At 44.7% G+C, this 22,556-nt stretch overlaps 1 protein-coding gene across 1 annotated transcript in view; it reads left to right on the top strand.

Moving 5' to 3' along the window:
* The window catches only part of LOC132460736 (midkine-A-like), a 57,128-nt gene extending 38,217 nt beyond the window's left edge, over positions 1-18,911 (top strand). The window contains exons 2-5 of the mRNA XM_060055612.1: positions 16,513-16,592; positions 16,698-16,865; positions 17,137-17,301; positions 18,398-18,911. Coding sequence (XP_059911595.1) covers positions 16,514-16,592; positions 16,698-16,865; positions 17,137-17,301; positions 18,398-18,426 — 441 coding nt within the window. The 5' untranslated portion in view covers position 16,513 and the 3' untranslated portion in view covers positions 18,427-18,911. The remainder of the gene's footprint in view (positions 1-16,512; positions 16,593-16,697; positions 16,866-17,136; positions 17,302-18,397) is intronic.
* The last annotated feature ends 3,645 nt before the right edge of the window (positions 18,912-22,556 follow it).

Genomic DNA, 22,556 nt, shown 5'->3' with positions numbered 1-22,556 from the left:
GCCAGAAACAACGAGACAGTTTAACACATCTCCTTTTAATCCAACTTTTAATTCAGATTAACAGCCTACTTCTCCATTCTCTTCATGGTGAGACAGCACACTCCTAAACCACGACCATCCAACAGGGAAACTCAAAGCAAAGAGCTTACTAAAACAAGTTCTGCAAAGCCTCAACACTCTGTTCTCTGTGCAGACTACCTGGCTGCTGCCTCTCTCTCTCTCTCTCTCTCTCTCTCTCTCTCTCTCTCTCTCTCTCTCTCTCTCTCTCTCTCTTTCTCTCTCTCTCTCTCTCTCTCTCTTTCTCTCTCTCTCTCTCTCTCTCTCTCTCTCTCTCTCTCTCTCTCTCTCTCTCTCTCTCTCTCTCTCTCTCTCTCTCTCTCTCTCTCTCTCTCTAAATATGTTTCCAGTATCTTGGCAACAGGCCCCAGCCGTCCGAGCCTTCTCTAATACCTCCTCTCCCTTGGTGTCCTTCCAGAACTCTGATTCCCAATTCAGTAGATTATAAACTCTGTTGCTCTCACACTTCACCCGGTTTGTGTTCAAACTCCACACCAACTCCATCCTCTGCTATTGTGTTCCTAGAGTCCATGCATTCCCCCACAATTGCTATTATTACTGAACTTGTATTATGTCTTGTGTTTTATGTTGGAACTGTGTACTGCTGTCCATCTTGGCCCGGTCTTTCTTGTAAAATAGATTTTAATCTCAATGAGACTAACCTAGTTACTCACGTGCCAAGCAGACTGCAGCCCACACTCACACAGCACATGCATATACATACACATACATACACCGCATGCATGCACATACACACCGCATACATTACACACACACGCACATACGCACAAACATACATGGAAACACACACACACGCACACGCGCTTGCACACACCGCACGTCAAGACAAAGGCAGCGACAAACTCGCCGAGCTAAGACATTATGCTTTTAAACATAACGGCTCTGCCATCGTCACAATCTCCCAGGTAACACATTCTGTCTATAGAAATTGCGATAAAATAAAGGAAGAAGGGAACGGTCATATAAAAACTGTTCAATTCAAACATCGCACCGACCAGCATATCAACACATAAATCCCGTGATCTTAAAGAGACAGTGTCCCTATAACACAGAACGAAAACACGTCAATTACACAGTATGGTGAATTATGTCTATGGAGTCCACCACAAGACTACACTTTGTTGCTCAAATGTAATCTTACTCTCCTCCTTGAGCCTCCAAAATTGCCTTTACACTTTGTTGCTCAAACTTAATATTACCACCTCCTTGAGCCTCCCAAAATGTTACCATAAATTGATAAATAGCTGCTTTCAGACACATGTGTAAGTCCTGATATTCTCCTGATGGGCCGTATGTGTGAGCAACATATCCTGACATTTGTACCCTGAAAATCTCCTGAATAATACTACCCCTGAGGTAGTATTTTCTCCGTAGGAAATGTAAATGACCTTATATGTGAACGAGGAGTAGAAAGTCTGTATTTCTCACACCACTTCAGTGGGAGTGTTGATGACGCTTCTGTTTGTCATTGAGTGGCCCCCTAAATGATAATCAGCCTGTTGCCTTTGGTTCACTGAATGGTTCAAAAATATTTAAATGTTGGCACTGCTTTTAAGAGTAATTTGTGGTGAACTAATGTTATACGTTGTAATATTATAGTCAAGTCAAGTCAAGTTTATTTATATAGCACATTTTAAAACAACAGTAGTTGACCAAAGTGCTGTACACAAATACAATATAAAAAACAAAACAAAGAACAAGAAGGCTTAATATTGCATATTAGCAACAACAATGAATAAGATAAAATAAAATCTTAATCTGTATTAAAAGCCAATGTAAAAAAGTGAGTCTTTAGTTGCGTTTTGAACTGGTCTATAGACTGGGCAGATCTCAGACTCAGGGGGAGACTGTTCCAAAGATTAGGAGCGGCCACAGCGAAGGCTCTGTCGCCTTTTGTTTTTTGTCTGCACCTATGTACATCCAGCAGCATCTGCTGAGCTGACCGAATTTCTCTAGATGGAGCATGGATGCAGACCAGCTCTGACATATATTTAGGTGCCAGCCCATGTAGAGATTTAAAAGTAAACAACAGAATTTTGAATTTAATTCTAAAAACCACAGGAAGCCAGGGGAGAGAGGCCAGGACAGGGGTAATGTGGTCATATCGCCTTTTTCCAGTGAGGAGACGTGCAGCAGCATTTTGGACCAGTTGCAGGCGACGGAGCAGACATTGGTCCACACCAAAGTATAGAGAATTACAGTAGTCTAGACGGGACATTATGAACAGGTGAATGACTCTTTCAAAGTCCTTTGGTGGGAGATACGGCTTTACTTTCGATAGGAGTCGGAGCTGGAAGAAGCTTGTCTTCACGACTGAGCTTATTTGCTTGTTAAATTTAAAACCATTGTCGAAAATAACTCAGAGGTTTCTGACAGAAGGGCAGCTGTAGGAGGCAAGGGGACCAAGAACACTGTCGATGCCATCCAGCAGTTCGGATTTGCCAAAAACAATTATTTCGGTTTTATTATTGTTTAGTGATAGGAAGTTAATTTCCAACCAGGTTTTCACATCTTTCAGACAGTTTGACAATGCATTTGTTGATTCTTTGTTTGATTTTAACGGCAGGTATATTTGTAGATCATCTGCGAAGCAGTGGAACGAAATGTTGTGTTTTTTAAAAATGGAACCTAGGGGCAGCAGATATAGCGCAAAAAGAATTGGAGATAAAATAGAGCCTTGGGGGACCCCACAGACTAGTGGGGCTGCAGCTGAGGAGTACTGGCCTAGATGAACAGAGAAGGTTCTCTTGGACAGATATGACTTGAACCATTTTAGGACATTTCCAGTAATACCAACACAGAGTTCCAGGCGGGATAAAAGAATCTGGTGGTCGACTGTGTCAAAGGCAGCAGTCAAGTCTAAAAGCACGAGCGCAGCAGAGCTCCCCGAGTCAACAGTTAAAAGAAGATCATTAAAGATTTTTAAAAGTGCCGTTTCTGTGCTGTGGCGTGATTTAAAACCAGACTGAAACTTTTCTGTTATGTCATTAAGATCCAGGTGTACCTGCAGTTGTTCTAAAACCACTTTTTCTAACACTTTAGAGAGGAAGGGAAGCTTAGAGATAGGCCTAAAGCTGGAGAGAACAGAGGGGTCGAGGTTGTGTTTTTTTATAATTGGCATGTTTAAAAACAGATGGAACACAGCCTGAGGAAAGGCAGGTGTTTATTAACGTTAAAATGTATGGGCCAACAGACACGTCTTTCAGTAATCTGGCAGGAATACTGTCTAGCGGATATTGTGAAGGTCTCAATTTTGTAACCACCTGCGATAGCTCAGAGAGCGACAGTGGGTAGAACTGCTCGAAGACAGTAGGGCATACAGGAGATGCCGCTGGATCTACGGTGGACAGAGGAGGTGAAGATTTGATTGCAGAGATTTTATCGATAAAGAAAGCAAGATATTGTTCACATAAAGGGAGTGATGGCACAACAGCAGGAGAGTTGCAGGGATTAATGAGATTTTTTTGAGTGGCAAAAAGAACCTGGGGCCTATGGCTGTTTTTGGACACAAGGTTGGATATGAATTGGGTTTTCGCAGATTTAACGGCTTTCTGGTATTTTGCTAAACTTTCTCTTAAAATCCCAAGGGAGACATAGAGTTTGTCCCTCTTCCATTTTCTCTCGGCACGCCTACATGTGCGTCTGAGAGTACGAGTGTAGTCATTGAGCCACGGCTCAGTGACGTGGTTTGGGGCGTCTATCTTTAAAAGGTGCAATCAAGTCCAGAATATTAGAGCAGGTAGAATTAAAAGAACTGAGTATCTCCTCCGCAGATATATTTTCTAAGTCACTTGTGGGAGGCATAGAGTCAATAAAAGCGACAGAAAACTGTGACGCGGTCGACAGATTCAGCGCGCGCAGGCGGCGCGCCGGGGCGCGCGTTGAAGCCTGAGCGCCAGGCAGAGTCAGAGTGAACATCACCGGTAAATGGTCTGAAATCGGCACATCACAAATTTCACTAATACACACATTTAAGCCATGGGACAGAACAAGGTCTAGTGTATGACAATGAGATTCAAGAAGTCTTTAACTAAGGGCCGGGAGTCGCAACACACATGGATATTAAAATCGCCTATGATTAATAAGCGATCTGTGTTCAAGACAATTCCCGCCACAAAGTCATAGAAATCCTGGATAAAATCCTTATTAAACTTCGGGGGGACGGTAGATCACAGCACATAGAACAGGAGGTTGAACATGTATCTCGAAGAGTTGCAGTTCAAAGCTAGAGAAGCTGTTTGACGGAGTTTGGCGGCAGCGGAAGCTGGATTTAAAAACTGACGCCAGCCCTCCACCTTTCCCTGTAATTCGGGGGGTGTTAATGAAGGTACAGTCAGGCGGAAGAAGTTCAGCAAATGCTGTAAGTAGGGTTGCCAACTTTCAGAAATTAAAATAAGGGACGCCCACCACGGGCCCGACTCCTGTGGGGCGGGGCGCCCGCATTAGTGGTATGTTTTATTTTGTGCTGGTGTTTTTAGTAAAGGGTTGATCAAGAAAGCAATTAGTCATACTTAAAGCTTGAAATGCTTTATTACCACATAACATTCTCTTATAAAGTGCAGTCAATTAAATCTTGAATGAAATCTCTTTGTGTGGCGTGTGCAGCAATGAACTCTTAAAATATAAACTAAATAAACTGAGAACTTCATGTTACTTTTTAAGTGCATAACTATAGGGACTCTCTTTGAAAAAATTTACGAAAAAAACCAGTACAAATAAACAACAAAAACACTTATGTAAAAATAGAAAGTGCAAAACATTACTCCTTCCCTCAACATTACTCCTCCCCTCAAAACTGTTACTTCTTTTTCCAGGAGTACTTCTTGTTACTCCTTGCAGCACTGAGTAACTCTTTGTCTTTCAAAGCGCTGTTGTAAAACTCTGAACAGGACTGCTCAAAGTTGAGAGTGATCAGGAGCTCACTTCTCATGAGCTCTGTGGAGCACCTGTTCCTGCATTCACTCCATTTGTTGGCCATTCTGGAGAAGATCCTTTCCACACATCCAGTGGATGCTGGGATGCTCAGGATGTGTCTGGTGATAGACAGCATGTTAGGCAGGTCAGCTACTCGAAAGAGAGCCACCCACCTGGCAGCCACACCTTTGGACTTCCATTCATCTTCAGCATCTTCTTTGAGCCTCTTCAGAATGGGTTTTGCTGTGGAGCATTCATCATAAAGTTCATCCATGTTGACTTTATGGATGAGGTTGAGCTTGGTGGTCACCCTCTCAATGTCAGTAAAGGTCATGGTGCCATGGTGCAGAGAGAGAGGTTGCAGTGAGAACAACCAGTAGTCTTCCGAAAAGTTGAACCATTTCTCAACATATGAGAGTGCTGTGTTGAGGAATGCAGTAAAATCTGCCCTTGCCATGTCAGCATCAAGTGGACGGAGACGCTGCAGCTTCAATTTAGTTAAGTAGCCATAGAACTGTTAATCTCGTCTCTGTGTGAGTTTTTGCTTGAAGTTTTCCATTATGGAATATAACTCAACACAGGTGGTTTCATCACTCTCCAGCTTCTTTACAACTTCCTCAAAGAGAGAGAGGATATTATTGCAGAAAAGAAGGTAAACCTCCACAATGTCTCCATCTTCCTCAGTTGAGTCCTCACTGAACTTTAACAATGCTCAAAGTTGTTTGGGACACTCCTCCCCCAGGCTGATGAAGTACGATTTCAGTGCAATCCAGGTTTGCATTAGCCGGGTGATGGCTGGATTAAGGGAGAGCCACCTGGTTGTGACATGTCGCAGAATTTCCTGGAACTCAACATCACAAAACCTACAAAACTCTTTGAGTGATTCTCTTCGTTTGGCAGATGTGGAAAAGAAGGCATAGACCTTCAGCCCAACATTTTCCATATCTACAGTGAGCTGGTCAAGAGCATGCTTCACTGTGTTGTGCAAAATATGGGCATGGCAGTTTCCTTGCAGCAGATCTTTTTGTCACTTCTTCAAGTTGGTGAAGACAGAGTTGTGAATTCCATAATTCACATTTGTGTTGTCTGCAGTGCACTAAATGCTGTCACATGATCCAACGATAAGCCAAATTTGTCAAGCGACTGCTCCATGAGAGCTACAATCCCAGCAGCGGACTCATCTGCAAGTATTGAACAGCAAGGGGGAACATCCTCCTGTTGCCTTTATTTGATGCATCTGTCTGAATGGAAAATGGAAGGGGTTTATCTGATGTTAGGGCCTTGAGAACATCAGCAACTGCCTTTGGAGCAAGGACATCTTTAACCACTGCCTCTGCCTTTGTTCTCCCTATAATTTTTTTTTTACAATTTTTGAATCCAGGAGAATCTTTTGATTCAGTTTATGTGCACAGTCAACACGGTTGTAGCTGAGGCTGTGTGTGACTGTGTGGTACACCTGTGTCACCTCAGCTGCGGTAATCTACAGAGGAGGAGTGGGATGACATATTGTTGATTAAATTGAACATTTGTCTGCTGCCTGTCTTGTCACTCGAAAAGAAGTCAGGTCATCCAAACAGTTAAACCACACTAATAATATAATTGATGTAATGATCACTGAACACTGCATTCCTCAAAAATATAAGAATTGTGACACAGAATACACAGAAAGCTCTACAAACATTTTTAATCTAGGAAATGTATGTATATTAAAGAATAAAGGTTTTCTTTTAACAAATGTATTTATTTATTTATTAACTGTTAATCCATTAGTATGATTTGTTCTTTAAGTGGACATATATAATATTTATATACTTCTGTATATTAAATAAATGGTCGTTCATTCGACTTTTAAAACTCAACATCCTAAACATCAATCAAACCACAACAGTTTACTAAAATAGGCTCTGCCCATGCACTGCGATGTTCTGGCAAAAGCACAACCAGATAGGAAATCAATCACAACATAATGTCTCATACCGTATCAACCTCAGGAGATGATTGGGGTATGAAGAACTGTGACACTGACGCTTGGGTCTTCTGTGATCTTTCGTGTCTGCAGTGTTGCTCTCCTGTTGCATGCTGTCTGATGTCAGACAGCCCACCGTGCGCCACTGAAAACACTCGCCGACATATTTTACAACTTGCCTTGTAAACATCTCCACTGACGCTGTCCAGCCAAGGATGTGCGTCTTCCCACTCACGTCCGTATTTCTGCAAGCGTTTACGCCTCGTTTCCACATACGTATGTTTTTCGTATCCGTGCTTCCGTAAATTTACGGAAGGGGGCACTAGTGTTTTACGTACGGACATGAATTTATTTACGGTCAGCCAAAAAGATTGGGGAACGTATGATAATGGCCGTTTTTAGGAGACCGGTACTTTGGAACATGAGGATCGAAATATACAGAGATAAAAACAAAACCAACCAGGCTTGGAAAGAGATCGGCGAGGAGTTTGGCCTGCCAGGTACTTACATGTTTTGTGAAAAACATAAAAACTTTCATACGGTATCTCCGTAAAACGACGGCGAAAGTTAAATTTTTTGAACGTGTATTACGGACATACCGGACAGAAATTTTACGGAGGGGAGGAGTCTCGGAGGAAAAACGGACATTACGGAGAATCACATAGGAATGAATGGACTTTCGTTCGGAGACGGTTGGATCGCATACGAGAATGTACGTATGTGGAAACGAGGCGTTACGCTTTTGAGGACGTGGTGGAGTACCGGGTGTAGTGGGCATTTTTAAAAGGCGCGGATTTTGTGAGCAGCGCCGGTGTGTGGTGTCTGTCGCTAGGCAACCGTGACCACCACACGCATGCGCATACACACAGATGACCGGAGCGGGTCTTGCGTAGATCCCGCCGCGACAATTTTGCTGACCGTAGTATTCCCTGTGTTTTGTTTTGATCATTATTGTTAGATTTAGTATTTGTGTGTGTGACAGACATGTGTATTGGACATTTATGGAAATACGGAACAAATTACGTCCCGTATTGGTTCAATTCGGGACGCAACATTTAATTGCCAAATAAGGGACGATTCCGTATTTTACGGGACGGTTGGCAACCCTAGCTGTAAGCTCGCCAGCGCGAAGCCATGTCTCTGTTAAAAACATAAAATCTAAGTTCCTGGACGTGAAGAAATCATTTAAGATGAATGTTTTATTAGTTATTGATCTGGCATTGATAAGTGCCAATCGCAGGGTGGGCTCCGCGGTGGAAGATGTAGTGTGCTTGCGGGTCATTTTGATGCGCCGCAGCAGACTAGGATCCACTCCGCATCTTCCTCCCCTCCTAGTGTGCAGGCTAGATGTGCGAGGTGGATTGCAGGCGCTGTCGGTAATAATGGTCTGTATAGGGAATGTGTCATTTGAAAACAGTCAACTATGTGGACCATTGTGTGGAGCAGATTGTACGGCATGCTGTATGTTTGCAGCTAGCACCGAGCTGCCCAAAGTGTTTGGGTGGATTCCATCAGTGCTATAGAGAGAAGTGCGGTTCCAGAACAGATTGAAGTTATCGATAAAAGCGAAGTTATGAATTTTGCAAGTGGACTGGAGCCATGTATTGAGATTTAGGAGTCTGCTAAACCGCTCTGGGCGTTGGGACATGATTGGCAGGGGACCACTGATAAAAACGGACTTTCCGCAGCGTTTTAAGAAAGAGAAGAGGTCGTTAAAATCCCGCTTTGTCAGCTCGGTTTGTCGACGGGCCATATCATTGTAGCCTGTGTGGACTATCACTCGATGTATGGAGGACGGAAGGGAATGAATAAGCTCTGGAAGTTTGTCCAGGATGGATGTGACTTTGGCTCCAGGAAAGCAACGTGTAGTGGCATTGAAAAAACAGATATTCCTGGTGATGCTGTCACCCACTATCAAGGTGGTGGGGGAAACCAGAGGATGTGGTGAATGTAAAGGCTCACGGGTCTCCACCCGGCTGGGCGTGGGATCCACACTGCGGGACCGGGCGGACGAGTGGGGAGGAGAGCCAGCAGCGTCAGGACCAGGGGGATGGGTCACCGCCAGGGCCGAAGTGGGATGTCTACCGGAGCGTCTCAGCACGGCCTCCTTTACGATCCTGCGGCGGGAGGCGGAGGTCTCCGTACGCGGTTCAGAGCGTAGAGTTGGACCCACATCTGTGTGACAGGTCTCCCCTGCACTGTTTGCCACCTGTGGCTGTAGAGTAGAGGCATCGACTGGTGGGGCAGGAGTGTCGCCTGGGAGGGCCGCGTAGTGGTTGGAGAGGCTCAGGCGAGGAGGTGAGGCCCTGACCGGGCCTCTCTATCGCCCTCGGACGACCACTTCTGTCCATGAGGGATGATGGGATGATGGTCGGGAGTGGAGTAGGAGGAAGGTCGAGGATGGGCAGAGGAGTCCCAGCTAACAGTGTCCTGGTTAGCTGCATTCAAGGAAGCGATCCTCTGGTTCTGGTCGGCAGCCAAGTCAATAAAGCTGGCCAACAGAGACTCTTTGCTTATCAGCTCGGCGGAGAGCCTTCTGATGTCCGCCTTCAGGTTAGTAATCTCGTTATTTGCTATAGTAAGTCGTGAGTCTTCATCGTCTTTCATGGTGTTAAGTCAAAGGTAAGTCGTAATTCGTAATGCTAACAATGAGCTAATGCTACTGATATCGTAGGTGTGCGTAGCCTGTTGCTGGAATTAATACAAAGCCATGACATAAGCAAAAGTACACCGTTAAGGTTAGTGGTTGTTAAGGTTAGTGTTAGTTAAGGTTACCGACCTGATTCGCGTTTCTATTCCTGGGACGCCTCGCTGTTGTCGTGGAGACGGTGGTAGTGTCTGCCTGTGTGTGTGTGTCTGTCTGTCTGTCATGTGACCGGACGTAGTGAAAAAAATTATAGGCAAAATGTTATTATATTATGCGCTCAGAAATGTGTTACATTATCGACTGGGCTTTCCACATTATTGCTATGGGTTTAATTAAAAGTAGAGGTTGAGAAAACTCTAGTAATATTAATAATGAAACTCATCTCAAACCATCCTCACTTCCACCGCTGTGGAGTCCAGTGGTTCTCAAACTAAGTACTCCCCTCACCGGCACAAAACGTTTTTGAGAGAAAGTAAATTAAATGGACATAATAATGTATTTGTGATCTATTAGGAAGTGTAACACATGAACATTAAAAAGGGTTAGAATCCCTTTAGAACCCATTGACAATGACAATGACAATTTGGTGTTTCTGGATGCACTTTGTTTTTCAAGGATTCTCCCTTCTCCTTGTCCTCTCCTCACTTGGCCTTCCTAAGATAGCCTTCATACGCTAGCTCTCCTAAAATAGCCTTCCTAAGCTAGCCTTCCTTAGCTGGCCTTCCTAAACTAGGCTTCCTAAGCTAGCCTTCCTTAGCTGGCCTTCCTAAACTAGGCTTCCTAAGCTAGCCTTCCTTAGCTGGCCTTCCTAAACTAGGCTTCCTAAGCTAGCCTTCCTTAGCTGGCCTTCCTGAACTAGGCTTCCTAAGCTAGCCTTCCTTAGCTGGCCTTCCTAAACTAGGCTCCCTAAGATAGCCTTCCTTAGCTGGCCTTCCTAAACTAGGCTTCCTAAACTAGCCTTCCTTAGCTGGCCTTCCTAAACTAGGCTTCCTAAACTAGCCTTCCTTAGCTGGCCTTCCTAAACTAGGCTTCCTAAACTAGCCTTCTATCATCTGGCATTCAGATTGAAACTTGCTCAGGGTGAAAAATATTTAATTTTCTTTATTTATTTTCTTTGCAACTTCCTGAGGACCCCTGCAGTACCCATAGGGGCCCCCATTTGAGCACCCCTGCTGCAGATGAATCTTCTGCTGCCTCCTAGCTCCTAGCTCCTAGCGCCTTGGGAACACGGTGTTGTCTAGATCAAAGGCTCCGCTGGAGGCGGATCAGGCCCCGAGACTCACCCCGCGGCGCTTCGAGGAAACAGCCATGTTTTATTTTAATGATGAGGAGGCTGCCTTCTTCCCCCTCCGCTCTCCCAGACACCTCGACTCCCCGCGGTTCATTATCCCCCCCAACGCACACTCGGAACACCGGCGCTGTGCGTCAGCATCGTACGAACGCCCGCTAGTGGATTATTAGCATTCCCGGCCTCCCAGCTCCAAGCTTTCCACGAATAACGATACCAGACTAATTAGGCGGATTGTTCTGGACGAAGCACGCACGCGAGCAAGACAATTATATCACGAGACGCGTCGTTTGATCGCCCTCTCTCATCCTGCACTCCTCCTCTTCCTCTCTCGTCCTGCACTCCTCTTCTTCCTCTCTCGTCCTGCACTCCTCCTCTTCCACTCTACGTCTTGAAGAAAGAACAATTTAGTTATTTTCAATTCGATTAAACTTTATTCTTATAGTGCTTAATTACAAGTAGTCTCAAAGGGCGTGACAAGTTGTGTGTTTATGACCCCCCCACTGACCTTAGCCCCCCTGAGGGAAAGAAAAACACACACACAGACACACACACAGCCATCACACTGAGATACACACAGACATCACACTGAGATACACACAGACACACACACAGTCATCACACAGACACACACACACAGACATCACACAGAGATACACACAGACACACACACAGTCATCACACTGAGATACACGCAGACTCACACACAGACATCACACTGAGATACACACAGACACACACACAGTCATCACACTGAGATACACGCAGACTCACACATAGACATCACACTGAGACAGACACACACAGACACACAGAGACACTCATAACAAGTGATAATGCAACAATAACCATCTTTGTTAATATTAATAACCGTTTTTGTTAAGTAACACTGACAACTCTGACATTTTTTTTATTATTTTACGAGCGTTTAATTAGAACCGGTACAATTAAAAAAGAAAAAAAAGAAAAGTGTCTTCGGTAAATCTGTGAATGTTAATTAAACATTAAGTGCGTTGCTCCTCAGTGTAATCACGGCGGGTTTGAAGAGCTTTGTTGTACATTCTCCCAGCTTCACAGACCTGGGATCAGAACTGCCGAAGCACATAATGGAATGCAGCTACTGAAATAACATATTGGAATGCAGCCACTAAAATAACATTGGAATGCAGCCACGGAAATAACATTGGAATGCAGCCACTGAAATAACATTTTGGAACGCAGCCGTAAAATATATTGGAACGCGGCCGTAATTACATATTGACTGCTACCAGCTTAGTCAACTTCTAGCGATCCAATTAGTTGATACGAGGATCAATACTTCGACTGAAACACACAGTCACTGATCAATCAGGATTTGTGATCATTTCAACACGGTAACGTTCATTTCAGCTGTACTCTTTTCTCTGCGTCCCTGACGATGGGAACGTGAACTGCCAGGTTGATTTGCAAGTTGCAATCAATTAAGTTGATGTGGATTCGGATCGTTGGATCTAGTTTATGAAACACTAACAACAATAACCATAATATTGATGAAGATGATAAAACTGCTACTCAGTGCTCAGTAATCAATATTAATACAACAACTTTGAGATTCCAGTAATATAAAGGGCAATACAAACAGAATTTATTATTATATTCTTATTATTCTTATTATTAACAACCCAGCGACCTCACTCTTAATACCAAATGAAGGGACCCCAGCAGAGAGACGGACAGCGGCAGAGATCCAGAACGAGAGCAGGAGGAGAGAGGAGATCTGGGCCAGGGTGACTGGGGTACAGCTGGGGGGGCGCTGGGGTGCGTCTCTGTACCCCCTCATCCCAGCTGGTGGGTTAGCAGACAGATGGGAGTCCCCTCAGATCTGAGGCTGACCCACAAGGAGAGATTAACCCATTAACAGCAACACGCACGCACAAACGCACTGACACACACACACACCCACACACACACATGAACGCAAGCGCACATGGACACACGCACACACGAGAACACATGAACACGCATACACACGCACACACGCCCGTACATGGATGCATGCACGCGCACGCTCACACTGGGGCGTACACAGGACGTACACACACGCACACCAAGCGGGCCTCCCTCAGGCACCAGTGCGTCAGCTTAGTGCGTCGAGTCGTCACACCTCGGTAAACACGCTGCCTCTACCTGACAGGGGCGGCGAGGGGGAGGAGGAGGGGGGGAGGAGGAGGAGCAGGAGATGTCAGGGTATCCTCCTTTGTAGTCGACGAGAAGAGACAGAAGAGGAGACAGGGTGTCAAATTTTGCCTCCTGGGATTAGGGTGGAGGTTGAGATGGAGTCAGGGGTGGGGGTGGTGGGGGAGACAAGGGGCTTCTCCCTCTTTCTCTTTGTCTCATGCTCTCTCTCTCTATCTCTCTATCTATCTCTCTCTCTCTCTCTCGCAACGGAAATCTTTTATTGAATCTTTGAAACAAACTGTGTAAAATATCGTAATAAACGGCCAAATAATAACTAGGTCAAATCAAAAACGAGGTCACAGAGTGTTCAATGAACAAGTTTGTCCGTAGTGTTTATATTCATTCAAGTCTAAATCTAAAATAACGAATACAAAATACATCCTGGCACTTAAAAACAGACCTTAGCATTGTGTAGCGTCTTATGCTAGCTATCTGTGTTGTCTACGGCAGTGATTTTCAAACTGTGGGGGGCGCCAGAGTTCTTCAGGGGGGGCGCGACGTGAGAAAAAAATGAACCCGAAAAAACCCTGAAAGTCGATGATTCAAATCATCAATCGTACTTCAACTGTAGAAGTAACATAACTAAATCAATTTTCAACCGTTTATCTTCGTGCAAACCATTTAACAAATCTACACACATGTATCTTCAATAATATCTAAATAGAATTTCGATATCATTTAAAATTTCTTCAGAATCACAGTTTTAGTTTCATACCGCATCGTTTTCAGCTGTTTTCATTGAAGACGTCAGCCCATTCTGATACACCTACTTCTAGACATCGTAACTCATTCATTTTTCAACCGTTTACCATCGTTCAAACCATTAAACAAATCTACACACTTGTATCTTCAATACTATCGAAGGAATTTTTATAGCATTTATACTTTTTTCAGAATCACAGTTTTAGTTTCAAACCGGTGCAAGTACCATATCGGCTCGGCTTCCAGATCGGCTCGGGGTCCGTCGTCTGCTGATTACGTCACACAATACGCTATCTACAGCAATTGGGTTTATTATGGCTTAAATTAAAGAGCCTGTAATGATCTTTCATTTTGAACATAGACCATTCCCAACCTATCTGTATGGATAGTTTTCTTCTCAAAACAAAACATCCCTCGGAATCATCTTGGCTGTTAAGATAAGCCGTCCGTGTTGCCAGATTGGGCACATTTTCAGCCTGACTTGGCTACTTTGAATCACGTTAGGCTGGAAAAACGGGACATATGCCCAATCTGGCAACACAAACCGAGACTAGACATAGACCTACTCGTGCTCACACATGTGCTCGCTGTTGCCTCGTGGTTGCTATGACTACAGCCAGAGCTACAGCACAAAACAGCCAATCACAACTGTCCGACGTACAGCCAATCACAATGTACGCCCATTCAAGCGTACAGCCAATGATATTGTGTAACGTAATCAGCAGACGACGGACCCCGAGCCGATCTGGAAGCCGAGCCGATATGGTACTTACACCGGCATCGTTTTCAGTTGCCTATAATAATTTAGGTCACCATAGCAACGCCGGTAAACAAACCCCGCCGAATAGTCGAATCTCTGGACTGAAAAAGCAGATCTGATTCGACTCAGAAAATTCAGAGTCGGGGACCCTGAATGAATCTGTGTAAACTGGCAGTTTACACAGATTAAGATGTTCAAATGTATTTAAAAAAGGTTAAGCTAAAACATGCTTAGATAAAGTTGTTAAATTGTGTTAAGAAATGTGTTTAAAAACGCAAAAAGATGTAATGTTTCAGAAATATGTTTAAAATGTTTAAAAAATATGTTTCAAATGTTTTAAAATTATGATCAGAGATGTTTAAAATGTGTAAAATAATTAAGATAGCTTTCAAAACACAGGTATTTAGAAAAAAAAAAATGTGGGGGGGGGGTGGGGGCTCAGCTGAATTCTTTCTCTGAGGGGGGGCTCACTCTCTCACACTTTGGTCTACGGGGAATGGGTTAACCTCGTGATGGTTAGTGCTTGGCACTTGCTTGTATGAACATCCTCACTGTACCCACAGAGATATATTGCTGTTTCTCTTTCTCCTGACAAACAGACTTATTGTGAGTCGCTCTGGATAAAAGCGTCTGATAAACGCCCTGAATATGAAGGTTAATATCCATAAGAAGCACTCTGGACTGATATTATTCCAGAATTGTTCCAGAGAACTGACTCATAGTTTCCATAGCAGCACAACATCTTAGGATGTGATATGAATGAAAGTTGATTTTGAAGATGTTAAAATGGATTAGCATGACTTCGCTCTGTTGGAGGTATCAAAGCAGCCACTGAGGCTCATTGCTCATTTTAAATTGGCTTTCATTGATCTGGCTTCTCCCCATCACTGACGGAGCATTCACCCTGTGTGTGTGTAGAGAGAAGGGGGAGGGATGGAGGGAGGGAGGTAGAGACGGAGAGAGAGAGGGGGAGAGACAGAGAGGGAGAGGGAGCGAGAGAGAGAGAGACAGACAGAGAGAGAGAGAGACAGAGAGAGAGAGAGAGAGAGAGACAGAGAGAGAGAGGAGGGAGGAGAGAGAGGGGGAGAGACAGAGAGCAGGAGAGAGAGAGAGAGAGAGAGAGGGAGAGAGCAGAAGAGAGAGAGAGACAGAGAGAGCGGGAGAGGGAGAGAGAGAGAGACAGAGAGCAGGAGAGGGGGAGAGACAAAGAGCAGGAGAGGGAGCAAGAGAGAGAGAGAGAGAGAGAGAGGGGGGGGAGAGACAGAGAGCAGGAGAGGGAGAGAGGGAGAGGGAGGGAGGGAGGGAGGGAGGGAGGGAGGGAGGGAGGGAGGGAGTGAGGGAGTGAGTGAGTGAGTGAGTGAGTGAGTGAGTGAGTGAGTGAGTGAGTGAGTGAGTGAGTGAGTGAGTGAGTGAGTGAGTGAGTGAGTGAGTGAGTGGTCGGTCTTCCTTCAGTTGTTTTTAGAGATTTCACCAGGCACCACCAGGTCAGCCCCTGGGAGTCAAACTGTCTTTAACAGTTTAACAGTCTAACTTGTAAAGCTAACATATTTTCTGAGCCAGTCAGTGGGACGCACCCCCAACGCACCTCGACTCCACACCTCGATGTCTCTGAAGACAGACAGAGCTACACTCTTCGTTATGGAGGACTCACACCGTTTTATTTGGCTTTAACCAGCGAACAGGACTTCCCCCCCCCCCCCCTTGTGGGGGCGACAGTACATCTGTTACCACGGCGACCGTGAGGGCCGCTAATGATTTAGTGTGAGAGCAAAAGCAGAGCAGGGGTCAGCGTTTAATGATAGACTCCCACTGACTGGCTGTTTAATGATGCTCTCTCTCTCTCTCTCTCTCTCTCTCTCTCTCTCTCTCTCTCTCTCTCTCTCTCTCTCTCTCTCTCTCTCTATCCTCCCTCTCCCTCTCCTCCCCCTCTCTCCCCCTAGGATGAGGGCTGTTCTTGTCTTCCTGCTGGTCTCTCTCCTCTCCATCAGCGCCGTCGACTCCGCCGGTAAAAACAGGAAAGGTGAGTTTCTCTCTCTTGTCCAATCCCATCGCTCCGCCGCCCAGGGTCTGAACCCAGACGTTGTGGTATCTGATCGCTCCAGCGTGACGCTCTCTCCCCGTCTAGAGAAAACCAAGGCGCCAAAGACCGGCACGGAGTGCAGCGATTGGCGCTATGGCAACTGTGTCCCTAGCAACGGAGACTGTGGGGGGGGCTTCAGGGAGGGGGCGTGTGAGCAGCAGACCAGGAAGATGAAGTGTAAGGTCCCCTGCAACTGGAAGAAGAACTTCGGGGGTGAGGACGCCCACACACACACACACACACACACACACACACACACACACACACACACACACACACACACACACACACACACACACACACTTCTCTGACGGGCTCATGAAGTTGTACTGAATCTAATTTGCTGGAGGAGATAAAGAGAAACACATCGGAGAGGAAAGGAGGAGAAGAACGGAGAATGATGAACTGATTAATGACAATGTGGATTAAGAGGACGTTTTAACCAACCCGTTCTCTCTGGTTCCCCCTCCCCTCCCCCCCCCAGCGGACTGTAAGTACCGGTTCGAGACGTGGGCGGAGTGTGACCCAGCCTCTGGCTTAAGGGCCCGCTCAGGAACCCTTAAGAAGGCCCTCTACAACGCAGAGTGTCTGCCCACCATCTCCGTCACCAAGCCCTGTGCTGCCGGCAAGACCAAGACCAGGACTAAGGGTAAGAGTAAGGACTAAGGGTTAAGACCAGGACTAAGGGTAAGAGTAAGAACTAAGGGTTAAGACCAGGACTAAGGGTAAGAGTAAGGACTAAGGGTTAAGACCAGGACTAAGGGTAAGAGTAAGGACTAAGGGTTAAGACCAGGACTAAGGGTAAGAGTAAGGACTAAGGGTTAAGACCAGGACTAAGGGTAAGAGTAAGGACTAAGGGTTAAGACCAGGACCAGGACTAAGGGTAAGAGTAAGGACTAAGGGTTAAGACCAGGACTAAGGGTAAGAGTAAGGACTAAGGGTTAAGACCAGGACCAGGACTAAGGGTAAGGTTAAGACCAGGACTAAGGGTAAGGTTACTGACCAAGTACAGGACTAAGGGTAAGGTTAAGACCAGTACTAAGGGTAAGGTTAAGACCAGAACCAGGACTAAGGGTAAGGTTAAGACCAGGACTAAGGGTAAGGTTACTGACCAAGTACAGGACTAAGGGTAAGGTTAAGACCAGGACTAAGGGTAAGGTTAAGACCAAGACCAGGACTAAGGGTAAGGTTAAGACCAGGACTAAGGGTAAGGTTAAGACCAGGACTAAGGGTAAGGTTAAGACCAAGACCAGGACTAAGGGTAAGGTTAAGACCAAGACCAGGACTAAGGTTAAGGGTTAAGACCAAGAGCAGGACTAAGGGTAAGGTTAAGACCAAGACCAGGACTAAGGGTAAGGTTAAGATCAAGACCAGGACTAAGGTTAAGACCGAGACCAGGACTAAGGGTAAGGTTAAGACCGAGACCAGGACTAAGGGTTAAGGTAATGGGTTACATGACGTGTTCCAAAATGAAACCAGGTTACCAACGAGAATGTTCTGCCAGGGAACCGAACGGACTGCAGTGCTTATGAGCGTCAGTCATCTTCACCGGACCACTGAGACCACGTCTATCACCTAACCTGTGGTGGACAGTGTCATTACCGAGAAATGGCTACACGCATTTCCATGGAGATGTCAACCACAAGCAGAAATTCTGTCTGCTAAACGCCCTGAATGTGAATGTAAATGTATATCCAGGGATATTAACATGTGCTTAACAGTTCTTCTCTTCTTCACATTCTCAGGGAAGAAGGCGAAGCCACAGGACAACTAGTGCGAAGAGCTAGAAGGAGGAAGACCTGGGAACGGACTGAGGATAATTGGTTCGGACGCAACATCTATTGGAACTTAGCTGATTTCTTCAACGTAAACCAATGTCTGCGCTTAAAAGTGTTGCAGCAAAAAGTGATTTAATATTAATTTTAGATTTTAAATTCCCTGCTTTATGCTGAGTAGATTACCCGTATTTTGGGTGGTATTTGCGTTGGAAGTTTTAAACAAAAGAAAGATTAGTTTTTCATTTCTAATTTAGGAGCTTTTAGAGTAAAATGGATTTTAACTAAAACAAAACAAAAAAGTGTTCGGGCGGGCGCTTCTATTTTTCTTAAAATGTAGATTATTTTGGCCCACAAATGTTTACATTTTCTTAACAGAGGCCATTTTAACAAATAGAAATGTTATTTGTTATACATATATTTGCTAACAACTTTTTATTGGTGGTGCTCACATGAATGATTAAACATCTTCTTTTTCTCAAAATTAAGTTGTTGTTTGTTCTGGTAAATGTTTAATTATCCAGTTAAGTCTAAATTTTGGATTTCATCCATTTTCCACTGCAACACTTAAAGGTTGGGTATGGGATTTGCGAAATGCCAGCAGATTTTGAAAACACACAACTCAAATGGTCCTACCCCCTCTCCTTCAACGCTGACTCCACCCACTCCAAGTACATGGACGCGCAAGCACGCACGAGCCAACATAACGAGCCATTAGCTAGTTAGCTAGCTCCAGTAGCTACCGCAGGATAACAACAAACAGAAGCTTGCTCTGGGTCAGGAGCTTTGAGTACGTGCACGAAGGGGTCACGCAGGGGCGGGGGAGTGCAGTACGACCGTTTGATTGACGTACTTACTGTCCAATGCAACTCGGTGGGTCTGGAAATCATTGGCTGGAGTTTTTCGAGCCCTGCCCGTTCCACAGATGATTGACTTGTTTAATGTTCATGTCAGTACTTCTAACTCGGTGGCTGTAAGTGGGTTATGATAGGGATTTCAAGTAATTTTGCAAAAATGGCCAAAAAAGAGAATTCCATAGCCAACCTTTAAATAAATTCTAGTCAATAATCCCCCAAAAGGTTGATAGCTTTGAATAGATTTATATCATTGTGCTTTCAAGTTCTCTCGTTTAAATGTTAAACTCATAATTTAAGTTAAAATGGAGGAGTGGTTGATATGTCGCCAATCAATGTTTTTCCATTACTACAGTAGTAAATTTTTACAAGTTACTGTCCTTAACTTCACTGAAGAACGTTGACTTAGTACGTTTGATGACGGAAACCGACGCTGTACATTTGAGACACAATCAAACAACCTCGAACACCAGTCAAATCCCCCTTCCAGAATATTTATTCAAATATAAACACGGTACTATTAAAATACAACTCATTTCAACACCTCATTCCAAACACGGGGTACTGGGGCAGGGGGCGGACCACTGGAACCCATCAGCTAATCAGATCGGTTTGATGACATGACACCTGATCCCAACCTGGGGGGTGCCTCTGACAGTGCGCCCGGGCCTGACTTTATAACAGCTCATCCGAGCGTGAAAGAACTATTTTAGATCTCACGGGCCTCGCGACTGAAAATAGACCTGTCGCTAAGTCACGCCCCCCGTCGTTACCATGACGAACTCGGACAAACAAACCAGATTCTATAACAAAAATGTATGGGAAAATGTCAGCTGTTAAGTGTATCAAAGCAGGTTTTGGAGAGGTTTTGGGCGGAAAATTATTTAATTTCTTCCAGGATCAATCGAAAGGGACTACATTATGCTGTGGAGGGGTATACACAAAACTTTAAAATACATGCAGGAGGTAACAAGCTTAAATTCAGTTGGTATTCTGGCCTGCCGCACAGTAGCCGCGTTTACATGGACACTATTCCTATCATGCGGTCCAAATGTACTGTGTATATCGCATTTACAAAAGTGGTAAGCGTACGTTCGTATGTCTCTGACGCACACCTGACACATTTGGACCGGCGGCGATATTTTTATGTATTTTATTTTAATGAAAGCCCAGCAGGAGAGAGCTTTTCTCTGTGTGCTCCTTCGATTAAGAAGAAGGAGGACAGCACAGCAACGTCAGTTTCTCGTCCAGTTTCTCTACTCCCTCCCTCCCTCCCGCCGCAAACAATACGGCCGCAAACAGTGCTGTTCTGTAAGGGATAATGTACAGCACGCCGGGGATTATTGGGGAAATAAGCGCCGACAGGTCCTGTCTTCTTACAATTACCATTCGTAGTGTTCATCAGCAGAGAAATAGTCCGCCAAAGACGTTGAGTGACGTCGCTTAGCAACCGGACACGCTGGGGTTGATAAGTTACCGGACTACTTGCGGAGTGTTAGAAAGAAAAAAAATCGACTTTCCTTGACAGTTGTCAAATTCGGTGTGCAATAAAAGTACAGACGGACCAATTGAGAACTACTGCAGCTGCTGATGCCATCTCTCTAAGTTAAAAAGTAAACGCACCCACCCCAAACCAATCAGAATAAGTGTTTACATGTCGATGCAGACTACACCAACTCTTGTGTTCCGCAAGGAATTCTATTCCGATCAGAGGATTGTATTCCGATTGAGGCGTATATATGATCATTTTATATTCCGATTGAGCTGTTCTTCCACTTCTAATCGGATCAGAAGTGTCCATGTAAACGCGGCTAGTCTGATCCACATTGTACACTTTCTCTGGTCCTGTTGTGGCTTGGGAAACGGGATGAAATATACCCCATTCTGCAGTCTCTCGGGATATCGACTGTGTTACATGTAGGCCTACCCCAAGCACATCGTTTGACCATGTTTCTTTTGTTTTACACAAACAACATAAATCCACCACTTAATATTTATATTATGCCATCTCCCTGTTATTTTCAATGGAAATAGCAGGGATGTCCCAGTAAAGTTGAGGCTAGTTGAAGCTGGAATGTCATTGGCTCATCTGCGTTATAGGGGCGGAGCTTAGCGACAGGTCAGTCCCATCAATTCGCAAATGCATTATTGTCATTCAGCGCACTTGTCGACAGCCAGACAGACTGGCTGTCACTCATATTACACCTGACACACCAGCCCTGGGTGTGGGTATGCAAGCCCAAGGTTCACATTAATGAATGTAGGCCTACTAATGCCATGCACTGTAAGCTACAAAAATAATACATTGATTAACTAAAGGCACAAAAAATAGAAATGTATGGTTATGGGGGGGGGGGGGGGGGGAAGCTAGAATTGCATCAGAAGTGAATTAGGGGGGCCCTGGAGAAAAGGTTGGGAACCACTGGTGTAGAGGGTGGTGTGCTCTTGAGTCCTCGGACGCCAGCCTTCCGAGTTGCATTTCCGGTCTCGGAGCATTTATTGCGTTCCTGTTTGTCTTTGTGATTGTGTCATGAAATTGGATAGTCGTTGTTTATTGTAAGCTACATTAGCCTCTTTAGCAAACCAGCGTGAAACAAACAACACAACTTTACATTGTATTGCACGCACAGCAAGACCGTGCAATGCATAAATTGGTGTGAAAGAGCATTTAAAATCGACATTAAAATGACCAACGTGGTACAAATAGCCTACAAGAAAAAGTATCTCTTCATGTGCACAGCCATTTTCGTTGAGAGCGTCATCACTGCTCTCGGTATACTCTCAAGCCGAGAGATGAAGACAAAAAAGGGGGTGTGCCTCTGAGTAATGCCGCAAGGAAGCTTGGAGATTTCCGACTCAAAAGGCTGGCGTCCGAGGATTCAGGAACACACCAGCAACGGGTATGCTAGCCTTGTGGAAGACACACGCAGCAGACAGACTGGTAGGTAGACGGACAGACAGGTAGGCCATTCAAGCCTCTCATTCGGGCTGAATTTTACAAAAAATTGACTAAAAATTTAATGTAAATAAATGGCCTTACATAATTATATAAATAATTCAGTGATTTCATTAATTCGGTGGATCACCCTCCAGATGTTTGCGTTTCAGAATCGTATCTTCTCGAGGTCAGCTGACTTCCTTTTATTACAAAACTGTATCTGGGTCATATTTAATTTGAAGCTTTGGTGACAGAGAAATAACATAAATGTTAGAGACATTTTACAATCACAGATCAATATTCCGTTGAACAAACATAATTGTCGTTTAAATACAAG

This window comes from Gadus macrocephalus, chromosome 7 (genome assembly GCF_031168955.1).
Source record: "Gadus macrocephalus chromosome 7, ASM3116895v1".
Classification (NCBI taxonomy): Eukaryota; Metazoa; Chordata; class Actinopteri; order Gadiformes; family Gadidae; genus Gadus; species Gadus macrocephalus.
The sequence above is the reverse complement of the archived record's forward strand: the minus strand, read 5'-3'. Positions and strand labels throughout refer to the sequence as shown.